A 13,322-nucleotide genomic window follows, 5' to 3' on the forward strand; every position below is an offset into this window, starting at 1 on the left:
CAGGCAGAGTGGACAGTGAGAGAGAGAGAGAGAAAGGTCTTCCTTTGCCGTTGGTTCACCCTCCAATGGCCGCCGCTGCTGGCGCACCGCGCTGATCCGATGGCAGGAGCCAGGTGCTTTTCCTGGTCTCCCATGGGGTGCAGGGCCCAAGCACTTGGGCCATCCTCCACTGCACTCCCTGGCCACAGCAGAGAGCTGGCCTGGAAGAGGGGCAACCGGGACAGAATCCTGCGCCCCGACTGGGACTAGAGCCCGGTGTGCCGGCGCCGCAAGGCGGAGAATTAGCCTAGTGAGCCGTGGCACTGGCTGAAGCTGATTATCAAATATTTCTAAAGATGTCACAAGAGTGACTCCACCAAAATATATTTAAAACAAAATTTAAACAATTTTAAACAAAATTCACATTTTATTTAGATTCAAATAAACTATACAAAATCGATTTTTCTTCACCAAAAATAACAGCAATATTTTCTGTATTATTTCTAGATAAACCACAAAACACTTATTTTTGTAGGTTTTCCAGGTTTTGCTTATAAATCAAGACAAGGCAGTAGTCATGGAAGAAGTCAGAAGAAAACAGGTGAGTCAGTTTTCAGTATCCACGGCCTCTGACACTGTCTTGACCATTAAACACGAGTGTTTGACATAAACCTGCAAACAAGATGTAGGCTCAACAAAGGAATGTAAACAGCAACACCCAGATGCGGAATGACAATGGCAGGTCCTTCCACTGCTAACTTACTCCTTTAGGATTCATTTGATCAAGACAAAATTTACACTGAAATCCTTGTGTGGTAAGATCACGAACTTCTCTCGCGTAATTGTCCACTTCAGAATTAACTAACTCCTATTAGTCAAAACTCTTAGTCAAAGGTCAATTGTGGGCATCATTGTAAATTTCTTAAAATCTATTCCTTTCTCCCACACATCCTGAAAATTTATTTCTTCAAAACACTGCTAATTCAAACCTGACAATTGGATCAACAGTGATAATAAATGCTATTTGTAAAATGACTTAATTGAAACAATTCCAGGTGCCACTACCAGAGACACAGAGGTGGAACGTGGCACTTCCAATGCTACCTTCTGGAAGAACTAAGAGGTTGCCCGAGCATGGGAGTTTAACAGGAGCCATTTAATTAGGGAGATTATCAATGGCTAACCTATTCAATGGGAGGCCTACAGGCAAAGGTATTCATTAAGTGACCTACAAGAGAAAGTCTCTTAAGTATTTTCAATGGGTTCTGAATTATCTGTAGGAAGCTCTGATTTAGATGTGTAGAGTTTGATGTATGTATCCACCATTAAATCTAGATCATGTTTTATATCAAAATTTATATTAAGCAAAGCCAAGTTACTCGACCTTTGGTCTGTTAAAGTGTTCCTCAAGTACGCTTTGAGACGCTTTCGTCCATTTTCATAGCGCTCGTTCTCCACCTTCATCACAGGAAGGATACACAGCACCTTCAGTAAGGCATACACATTAGGAAAAAATTTGATGTCAGGCAGATGGAGAGCTTCATAAATGGTGGATGGAAGCTCTATATCTTTGCCTCTGTGTTTCCATTTTATCCTCCAACAATGAAGCTCTGCTGAGAGAGTGTCGGGGTTGGGTAGGTCACTTCTGTACATGTCAGCATGGTGCTCCTCTGATGTGTTGAATTTCAGCTGTCCCATGACCGACGGTACCAGAGATAAGCATTTAAGAGCTTTGAGGTGCTGCTCGGAGAATATATCTTTAAGTTCCTGAATAATGTGCTCCACTGTTGGAACACTCAGGGTTTCCTTATAATAACTCTCAGAAGTTAGCTGAGACTCCAGGTTGCCTTGCTGCGCCCTGCGGAATTTCCCAGGGAGCTTCATTTGAATATCAAGCTTGGTTGCCAAGTTTGTGGCTTCCTCAAACCAAAATTCATGATACACTTCAATATTTTCCATGACTTCATTCAGCGAATGCAGGACTGCGGTCAAGCTACTGGCTGCAAAGAAGACATCAGAAGTTTGGCCCTGGAGATTTTTCCCAAAGGCTCTTGTAAAAGACAAGACATTTTTAAGAACAACAATGGTGACAATGAAATCAAAATCTGTGACTGCACTACAGAGTACAAACGCTCGGCCAGCTATGCAGTTACTCCACCTAATGTTTGTGTCACTGTTTATACCATCTAAACACAAAACAAGTGCTTGCAGAAGGTCCACGAGAATTTCAAACGCGTCATGCCTGACTGTCCACTCAGAGTGGCAAATTTCCTTCAGTTCCTTGCCTCTTTCTTCACTGTTCTGAAAAAGAACGGAAATTACATTGTCAAGTTCCAGAAGCAGCTGTGGTGATCGATGGAAAAAAGAACAAACTTCCTCGATTGTTCCCAATGCAACAGATACTCCCATAACAGGAACTGATTTTGCCAACCACATATTTAAGGCACAGGAAGAGCAGAGTGTGTAGACGGCTTGGGGATATTTCTCTAAAAGTCTCGAAGCAACAACTTTCATTTTGGAAGAAAATCCACTGGACACGATGTAAGCCTGGCCACGGCAATATTCCATATTCAGCCCCCACTTCTCGGTTATCATAGTGTGAAATTTCACAGCCAGAATTTCTGCATCAGCTTCATAAGGCAGGAAGCCCACAAACTCCTCTCGCAGGTTATGGGAGTCATCAACAAACCTCACCAACACAGGCAGGTGCTCTTCCCCTGCTATGTCCACCACGTCGTCAGTGATGATGGAGAAGAAGTGAGAGTCCCTCACTTCCCTGAGTGTTTCCTCACGAATGCAGCTCTCACAGATCTCCAGCATCTGCTTCTGCTGCGCCTTCGAGCAGAACAGCGTGTTGACGGCCGTGCTCTCAAAGCGCTTCCTCAGGACCTCTTCACCAGAATTTATCCGGCACTCCAGCAGCGCCTGGAAATTATCGGGAGTAAAGAGACCTTCGGGGATCTCATCAGCCTCGTGTCCATCCAGAGGTATGTTTTGCTTGCCCATGAGAATCAAAATTTCAAACAAAGATTTTAAGTATTCTTTGTTTTCCTTCTCTTCAAGGGTTAACGGTAAAATGTCTTCATCTTGCTCATCACCCCCTTCTTCTGCACTGGGGTTCTGAACACTGCTGTTGTTTGTTTCTTTATGTCTTTGTTCCTGTTCAGAAGTTTCATCAACTGGAAAACAAAAATTAATTTTATAAGCAGGCTCATGAGGAACCATACCAAAAAACTACATTTTTGATTGGCTAAATATTTAAAATCCACAATTTCATTCATTCAACAGTCACAGGTCATCTACTAGACCACAGACTAAAATATAAAGATTAAAATAAGACACATTCCAGAAGGAGACGAACATTGTAAACAGGCACACTCTAAGCCTATGCTGTTATGAAAGAGGAGTAATTGGGAGCCGGCACTGTAGTACAGTAGGCTAAGCCTCTGCCTGTGGTGCCGGCAGGAAGCCCACAAGTTCCTCTCTCAGGTTGAGATTCATCAACAAACCTCACCAACATGGGCAGGTGCTCTTCCCCTGCCAACTCCCTGGGAAATTCCCATGTGGGCGCCGGTTCGAGTCCCGGCTGCTCCACTTCCGATCCAGCTCTCTGCTATGGCCTGGGGGAAGCAGTGGAGGATGGCCCAAGTCCTTGGGCCCCTACACCCACGTGGGAGACCCAGAAGCTCTTGGCTCCGGATCGGTGCAGCTCCGGCCACTGCAGCCATTTGGGGAGTGAACCAGCAGATGGAAGACCTCTGTCTCTCCCTCTCACTGTGCAACTCTCTCTCCCAAATAAATAAACAAAAGCATTAAAAAAGGAGTAGTTGTTTATAAACTTAACAATAGAATTCATATTACACAAAATAAAGGCAGTGCATCTCTTTACGTTAGTATTTATTTAGGCACTATATTTGGCACTTCACGTTATCATTTTTTTACTCTTTCTTCAGGTAGGTGGCATCAATGCCATTTGACAAATGGAGGCAGAAAATAACTTGTTCAAGATCACAGATGTAGTTAGAAGAATGGAAGAGAAATTCAAATCCAAGCTCATTTGGCTGCTAGGTTCATCCTGATGCTGCTTCTATCAAACCATTAAACCTCACCCTTCTATGGGGGATGAGACAGCTATACTAACCAATATAATAATATAAAGTAATTCAGGTAATTTTTAGGGCTAATACCAGAAACTTGGGCCTAATCTCTTCCCTCATATATGGAGGGGAAAACAGAGGCCCTCCAGGTTAAGTATCCTGTTCAGTTACACAGGTCAATGGTAGTCCTGGTAGAAGAATCCAAATCTAAGGAACTGGTTAGAACCTAGTTCCTAGAACACAAGACTGACAGCACAGCAGAAAAAGAACAAAGAAGTTACATTTGATAATGACAGAGCTAAGGGGGACATGAACAGGGAAAAGGACCCTTTGTTCAGCTGGCAGAAAATATTCCAGCAAAAGCACTATTAAGGTGCGATGGGGAAGCTGGCTGTCCAGACACAGAGCCCAGTCTCATCTGTCCAGAGCCCGTGTAAGCTATGCTTACAGGCATCCTAGGCTCTTCAGCAGGGCAAAGAGGACTATTCCTTCAACTCAGATGGCATCCCTATTCACCACATTATTACAGAGCGCAGTCCTGCATGGCATAGGTTTTCCCAAGCTGAAAGTGAGAAGTTATCCTAGACATCTACTTACTGCCTGTCCCCCATGCTTTCCTGACCTCCCTTCCACTGACCCCTCCCCTCCATGACCTCTCCACTTTCAAAGAAGTACTACTACTACTGCTCCTATCTTTTCAAAGCAGCAGCTCTTTAAAGCACAAGAGAGTACAGAGATGACTAAGTCTCTCTAGGGGGCATCTTTCCATACCTAAGTCCCACGTGGCCTCCCTGCTACTAGTGTTACCTTCTCTAATCCAACACAGTGCTCTAGGGAAGGACATCAGATCCACAGTGTCACCTCCTTACCAACCTCTCAATGGGTCCCTACTACCAATCACTCACAATCCCGGGCTCCGGCATTCTGGCACGGTGGGTTAAACTGCTGCTTGCAACACTGGCATCCCACATAAGCGCCAGTTCAAGTCCCGCTGCTACGCTTCTGATCCAGTTTCCTACTAATGTAATGTGCCTGGGAAAGCAGTGGCAGATGGCCCAGGCACTTGTGGCCATTTGGGAAATGAATCGGCAGATTAAAGATCTCTGTCTCTCCTTCTGTAACTCTGCCTTTCAAATAAATAAATCTTTTTAAAAAATGATTAATGATAGCAATAGCAGGCACTCAAGGAGGAACCACACTGCAGTGACAGAACAAGAGCAGCTCCTAGCCCTCTGGATGCTCGGCTCAGGCACTGGCACCTGCAGAGCAGCTGTGTGACCACCACCCTCAACACTGCAGGAGACCCCACAGCGATTATTCCTTACACAATTACCAAGAACTTATTTTGCACCACAAATTGGGTGGACAGAGATTCAGTGCCCATCCCTACTGCTGCCATTCCTCTCTACAAAAGGACACTACCTGTAGCCCTGTCCCTGTCCTACCCACTGCTGTACTGAGAGCATCCCGAGGGGCAGTGGCACAGCAGCTCAACAAAAACAAACTGAACCACAGACAATTCCAGACCACAGGACAAGAGCTGGCCACATTCTTACATCCATTCTCAAAGCAAATTTTGGACATAAAACATATTTATTTGTCCTTACCAGGTCAAGGCCTTTTTAAAAGGCATTCAGAAGTTGAGTCATTAACACTATCACTTACTTTTTTTCTGTTTCAGTGTCCTGATTTCATCTTCACTCTAAACGACAAGAAAAGAAAAAACAAATCATCTTTAAGAAAAGTGACCTCTAGTATATTACCTTAGACTCACAAATAAAATTTCCATTTTGAGCTCAATTTACTTCTTTTAAGAGCATAAATTCTTTATACTGAATACATTCTTCAAAGAGAGGATGGGAAAAACCAAACAACAATTTGCTAATGACTCCCAGCTTACAATAAAATCCTAGAAGGGAACGAGTATATCATTATCTTACTTTCTACCTAAATCATCCTAACTTTGGCTAAGAAAAGTGTGAGTGTATATGTATCATGACATTTGGAGTCAAATTCAAGAGGATGTAAATCATTCCCCACTCCACCCTGGAAATGCCCCTTAAGAAGGAGCTTGTTGAACCCCAGACCCTAACATGAAAGTGAAGAGCAGGACCAGCACTCTGGTGGAGTGGGTAAAGCCACTGCCTGCAGTGCCAGCATCCCATATGAGCACTGGTTTGAGTCCTGGGTGCTCCACTTCCAATCCAGCTCTCTGCTATGGCCCGGGAAAACAGTAGAAGACGGCCCAACTCCTTGGGCCCCTGCATCCACGTGGGAAGACCTGGAGGAGGCTCCTGGCTCCTGGCTTTGGAGTGGCTTAGCTCCAGCCATTGAGGTCAACTGGGGAGTGAACCAGTGGATGGAAATGGAAAACCTCTCTCTCTCTCTCTCTGTTACTCTTTCAAATAAATAAATAAATAAATCTTTTTTTTTTTTTTTTTTAAAGCGAAGAGCAATCCCTGGGAAGCAGAAGGTGACAGACTGCCAGCATGGCAACCCTCTGCAATGCTGACATCATAACCCACCCTGTTACTACTTTGTGGTAGTGCCAGTTGGAGACTGCAGGCAGTATGCTGGGCACACTGGACATAGTGCTGAACCTAGAATGTTCTCTCCTTATCCTGTGGCTGCAAGTTACAAGGGTGGGCAGATCTGCAAGAGTATGCCTGCTGTGAGAGATCTGAGGCTCCCTGAGGGGCAGAGCACAGGGAAATCACAGCTATAGGACAGGAAGTGGTTGAGCTCCTCACCTCCCATACATAATGTTACTAAAAAAAGGAAAAAAAAAAGCTTTCATGGAGGACTCTTGTGTGTCAGCATTCATCTATAAGAGGACGCAGAAATAGACAGAGGGGAAGATGTATATGAAGAAATAAAAACTGAGAATTTCTCAGAACTTAAATGTAAGGTCATATGTAAAATGGTAAAAAGGCTAGATAAGAAAAAACACCCTTCACATCTACATATAGTTTAGCAAAACATAATGTCATATATAAAGAAAACAGTTTACAAGCTTTGAGGGGAATAAAAGCAGATCACTTAAAAAGGAACAAGAATCAAGCTGGCATCAAACGTCAACAGCAATAACAGATACAGAAACACTAGGAAGACATGATTGCTTAGACTATGCATATCCTCTATGTATCATTTAACATAATGATTTTTAAAAATATACCCATGTCTGGGAACTAAAAGAAAAATAATCCTTTTAAAGAAATAGGAGAAATTACAAAATACTTAACAGCTCAACAATGAGAGCACTACATGTTTAAAATTGTAGGATACACCTACGTCATAGACATTCATAGCTCTGAATTCACATTGACAGAAGTTTTAACATCAAAAAGCTAGAAAAAGAGCCAAAAAGTAAATCCCTCAGCAAAGAAGCCAAAATAGTAACTCACACGCACACTAATCATCTACAAAACTATCCACCAGTTCTTTGAAGACTATTAAGGGACAACATTGTGGAATAGAAGGTTAACCCTTCACCTGTAATGCCGGCATTGCATTATGGGTGCCAGTTTGAGTCCCGGCTGCTCCAACTCCCTGCTACCCATGTGGAAGGCCTGGAAGAAACTCCTGGCTTCAGCTTGAATCAGCTTCGGCTGTTGCAGCCATTTGGGGAGTGAACCAATGGATGGAATTACCTCTCTGTGTCTCCCTCTAACTCTGACCTCCAAATAAAAAGACTACTAAAGACAAATATCCAAAAATCCTAGATGTAGTTCATAAACTTGAGAACAAAGCAAAAGAAGAGAAAGATCAATAAAGAAACTAGAATGGCAATCAAAATTCTCTCTCCTCCACCCCATGCTTCTGATGCTTTCCCCAAGTTCTACCTAACTTTCAAGAGCAGACAGCATCCACAATACACAAATTTTGCTTGAAAAATTAAGTGAAAAAAGGGAAAGGTATCTAGCTCAGTTTATGAAGGTTAATGAACCTTGTTATCTTAAACTGATAAGAGGAATATATGAGAAGAAATTATAGGCCAACAGTGGGGAGCGGGTGGGTTTGCGGTGGCCTCTGGTGGGAGCTGATGCTGTGGCAGAGGTTCCAGTCCCCGGCAGTGTGACCGAACCCCTGCAGTCAGGATTCCTGGAAGCACGTGGGTCGGGGAGAGGCCCCTCCAGGCCTCACTCCACTCACATACTCCTGAATAATAAAAGATGGAAAAAAGAAAGTAGGAAAAAAAGAAAACTGTAGACCAACAATCACAAATGCAAAACCCTAAAAAACAAAACAAGAATTGACCAATTGAGTTCAATAGTATATAAAAATAAATATATATATTTCAACCAATTAGAATTCTTCACAAGAATACAGACATCGCTCACCATCAGAAAATCCATCACTGTTGTTCACTGCATTAAATAATGAGCAAACGTTGTTAACTTTTCTACTTAGTAGAATGAATGAAAACACTTGATAAATTCAACAAGTTACCATAAAAAATCTGAATACAGAACCGAAAGGGAATTTCCTGAACTTGATAGAAACTATTCAACAACACTAACAGCAAACATCATACTTGGTGGAATACAGAAAATGTGCCAGTTGTGGTGTTGCTGGGACTGTTGAACACAGTACTAGGGATCTTGACTTAAAAAGAAGACAGGTAACAGAAAAAAATTAAGAATTGGATGAGACAATTTTTTCCTTATTTGTTGATGATACAATCAACTGCATAAAATGTAACAGGATTCATTTTTTAAAAAGTCCTAGAAAATTTTTCCTGAAAACAATCTCAACCAGAAATATATATCAAAAAGACCTATAGTGTATATGAAGAAATCTAAGGAAAATGTACACTCTCTTTTTTTCCCTAAGATTTATTTATTTATTTGAAAGCCAGAGTAACAGAGAAGCAGAGAGAGGTCTTCCATCTGCTGGTTCACTCCCCAGATGACAACGGCTGGAGCTGTGCCGATCTGAAGCCATGAGCTTTTTCTGGGTCTCCCATGTGGGTACAGGGGCCCAAGCACTTGGGCCATCTTCTACTGTTTTCCCAGGCCACAGTAGAGAGCAGGATCGAAGTGGGAGCAGCCGGAACATGAACCAGAGCCCACATGGGATACTGGCACTGCAGGCGGTGACTTTACTCACTATGCCACAGTGCTGGTCCCAACACACTCTTTTAAAGTACTGTAACAACCTCCCCACCACCAAAACAAAACAAAACAAAACAAAAAAAATAAAACTTGTATTTTTTTTCTTAATTTTAAAACTTATTTGAAAGGCAGAGAGACAAAGATAGAGATCTCCTATTCACTGGCTTACTCTCTAAATGCCCACATAGCTCAAAATGAGCTGGGGCCAAAGCTTGGGAGCCAGCAATTCAATCCAGGTCTCCCGTGTAGGTGGCAGAGATACAAATTCTTGAGCTACCACCTGCTGCCTCCTAGGGGCACATGAGCAGGAAGCTAGATTGGAAGTAGAACTGGGACTTGAACCCAGTCAGACACTCCAATACAGAATCTGGGAGCCCATGATTGCCCCCAGTTTTTTACTTTCTGTGCTCCTAAAAGTATTTAATAGCCTTTTCAAAGAACCAGCACTTAGTTTTATGCATAACTGTTGTTACTTGATAGTAATTTTTTCCCCTATTCATGGATGGGAAATTAATATCAGAAAAATATCAATTCAAAGAAATTATAAAAATCCCAACAAGATTTCTAGTTGAGCTTAACAAAAGATTGTCAAAGTCATGTACAGAGGAATTAACCCCATAAATAGCCTAAATTCTGAAAAAGAAGAATTAAACCATCACTCTATTTGAAATAAAATATATTACAAAGTCATGGTAATGAAACCAGTGCAGCACAGATGCAAACAGATAAATCACTCAGTGGGTAGAACAGAGGCCCCAGAAACAGTCTTGCATATGACACAAATCTGTTCTGTGACAGAGGTGGCATTTTATACCCATGGATTTGAAAAAATGAACCAATTAACAGACAACGCAGGGAAAACTAGTTTCTAGAAGGGGAAAAATAAAGAGGATCCCCAGTGGATATCATCCATCTAAGAAATTAGATGTAAGGATAAAAGGTAAACATAGAAGAATTTTTAAAAATTAGATAAATGTTGCTTAAAAGGACAGAGTAGGTGAACTGATATGACATATATTAAACATACTAGCATGGGCACCAACAAATAGGGGAGGCATAGAAATATTAACAGTGGATTAACATAAAATAAGGGCCTTGCTAATGGCAATGGTGACAGAAAGCCATGGACTGAGGAGCAATTCAATTTTGTTCACATATGGTCAACAAAATACAGATAAATTTCAATAACCAGAACTGAAGGATATCAAAGGAATCTAAGAACATGTATAAGTTAACCATACATGTAGATTTTAAAACTTTTGAGTAAACTCTGCCAGTATTTAATAGTAACAGAATCTTCATGTCTAAAAATTATCTGTGTCTCAAATTTAAATGTTTCCTTTTATATTTTATTCTTTTATAATGAATTCTGGTAATATACATCAGCTCCATTTTTTCTTATCACAAATAAAAGGTAGTACTTCTTTTTTTCCTTCCAGGATGGGAATGAGCTAATGGCCTGTAATTAACAGCATACTTTGGCCCACATCAAGAAGTATCAGCTGGCTAAATTTGAGAGCGATTTTCCAATTTAAATGGTAAAACTAGCCATCTAACATCCAGGCTACTTCAATAATAATCACAGCATTCACTCCCCATTATGTTACTTTTGAAACTGAGCGTAATCTGGATCAATTTTAACATAAATGCATCCATATTTGATTTCATAGTATTAAGGGGGCAGGAAAACTGAAGGCACATGGACCTACCAATTCTTTTATTCGTTTTCTGTGTCTACTGTGAGGATTGTTCAAATGACTGGTAAGATCAAATATTGTTGGTATTGCGTTATCTCGAAGAACTGTTCTATAAGGACTCTGAAAAAGAAAAGCATTGTTAGTTCAAAGATGGCTTTCAGAATGTATTGCACATAAAATAAAATTGTATGTTAATGATTTCCCCAGTTCTTCTTCAACTCCAGCTCTACAAAACACAAGACTTGTAGAATTAGATGTCAGTTCAGGCTAATCTATTCTCACACTTGCCCTTCTGATAATCATACTACTGTAATTAAGGAACTATTGATGGCACATGTAAAAACATAAAAGGTATTTGCATTTTGTGTAATTATTTCTAGTTCAGCCTCCCAGCTACTTCATTTGTCCTGTCCTTCTATGAGCCCATTAAAGCTACAAGAAATACAAGTCTCCCCAATAATCTGCCATCTGAATGTCCTATAATAATGCTTCCCCCCTTTACCCGCTGTTCACCCTACTTTTGCTAATATAAGCATTTTTAGGAAGCATCAAAGCACAGTGAAAATAGTACTGGACTGGGTCCCAGGAGACTTATGAACTAGTCCAAGCTTCTAGTGACTCACTGAGAGACCCTGACTAAATTACTTTCCCTTTGTGGATCCTAGTTTCCTCTTCTGAATAAAATCCAGGCATTGAACTAGATCAACATTTCCTCAAATAAAATCATCCATATATCACTCAGCATTATGCTTGCCATTTCAGTTGTTACCATCTGTACTTGTATAGAATCTACTCACTTTTCTAACATTATCTTTAGCAACTAAAAACTATAAGAATAACCATTTGATGGGCTGTATTTCACATTTTAATGCATATGATACAACTTCTAAAATAAAAATTGATCCACTTCACTTGAAATCATCTCCCATGACAGGGATATACATAACCACATTTTTGCAAATGCTAAAACCAAGTATTTTTGAATTCTCTTCTAGTTCTAATGACCTCATCATTGAAAGATGATCCTTCTCTATGCTACTTCCTGTTAACACAATCCAACCTGGCTGGAAGCCGGAAGGATCCCTAGATGATGCCAGTCTTCCAGAACCAGCCCAGAGGAGGCTGGCAGGGACAAGAGTTCATGAAGAGGGAGAACAACAGATGAATAACTACCATTACATTCCCCCAGCTAGTCCAAGCAAATAGTGCCTTTAATTTCTTCCCGAACTTGTAACGGTTAAGAAAAAACACCTGTATACATTTCATTTAAAAAAGCCTTCTTAGAAGCAGCGATTAGTCTACAGCTCACTATTAAAATATGTTCTAATAGCATGCCAAAGAAATAATGATTCCTAACTTTTCCACCCAGGGAGGGAAGGTTGGGAAGACAGGAAGGGAGAACACATATCTACATGGAACACATTATCATGGGTTTTATCCAAAGAGTTGCCAAATACATTTAGGAAGAATTTCTATTCAGGGACAATATTTTCTAGTTCAATCCCATGCAGCCCAGAAACATAAAGAGAAGGAAAACTGATTTCTTAAGGACATTCAGCTTCGAGTGCTGGGCTAATAATCCTGAGTCTTCCAGGAAGTTTGAATCAAGGACTGATTAGAGACACAATCATTAAAGAAAGCAAAAACTATTAAGACTCAAGGCTTCCCATCTTTATCAATGAGCAAAACCCCCCAAGCAAGCAAACATATACACATACACAGTCAATTCTTGGTATTTTATTAAAATACCAATAATATATCATTAATCAATTATTAAAGGAGGGAAGGACAACATATTCTATTCTTACGAGTTTTTGAAATTCAAACTAAATTAATTTGCTATCTGCAAATAAAACAGATATTATAGACCAGAAAGTAGGATAACTGGATAAAAAACATTAATAGTTTATAAGTACACATGCCAAAAAAGTTATACCCAATACATGTGCATGAGAATTTTAACTCAATATCAAGAATTAATGCTGAATTAAGGTTTGAACATAAAGGAATGACCTTGCTCCAGCAAAGATGATAAAATACTTGGCTTTGGCTAAAGTATTCATGAATGTTTACTGATGAGATTTTAAATGCCAAGTTAATGACGCCAAAACTCTTAACATTTGGATATACATATCAGAAAATCTGGTTTTTAATAGCAGCATCTTTTTTACTTGTACAGAAAGAACATTTTCTCATATATGGATTAATTTATTCAGGACTGAAGAATCACGTGGAAATTTAAAAAGCAAAAATAGCTCATTTTTTTGTTCTACGTTCTGACTAAAGAATACAAAAGTGAACTAAATTTTAAACTTCTCACATTAATCTGATTGGAATTATCTAATCAAGAGAGATTCTTATTAAAAATGCAAAAATGCATATGGCTTATGCATTTACAATAATAATTTGGGATATTTTAACTTAATGTCAAGAAT

At 40.4% G+C, this 13,322-nt stretch overlaps 1 protein-coding gene across 2 annotated transcripts in view; it reads right to left on the reverse strand.

Moving 5' to 3' along the window:
* Positions 1-386: 386 nt before the first annotated feature.
* The window catches only part of THAP12 (THAP domain containing 12), a 28,877-nt gene continuing 15,941 nt past the window's right edge, over positions 387-13,322 (reverse strand). Inside the window, exons 3-5 of one of the 2 annotated variants that reach the window (XM_017347943.3) lie at positions 10,900-11,007; positions 5,742-5,778; positions 387-3,158 (exon numbers count right to left, since the gene is read on the reverse strand). In XM_017347943.3, the coding sequence (XP_017203432.3) occupies positions 1,225-3,158; positions 5,742-5,778; positions 10,900-11,007 (2,079 nt within the window). In that variant the 3' untranslated portion in view covers positions 387-1,224. Of the gene's footprint in view, positions 3,159-5,741; positions 5,779-7,568; positions 7,615-10,899; positions 11,008-13,322 lie in introns of those variants that run through there. The other variant, XM_051822248.2, reaches the window with a different exon arrangement.

This window comes from Oryctolagus cuniculus, chromosome 1 (assembly GCF_964237555.1).
Source record: "Oryctolagus cuniculus chromosome 1, mOryCun1.1, whole genome shotgun sequence".
NCBI classification, from domain to species: Eukaryota; Metazoa; Chordata; class Mammalia; order Lagomorpha; family Leporidae; genus Oryctolagus; species Oryctolagus cuniculus.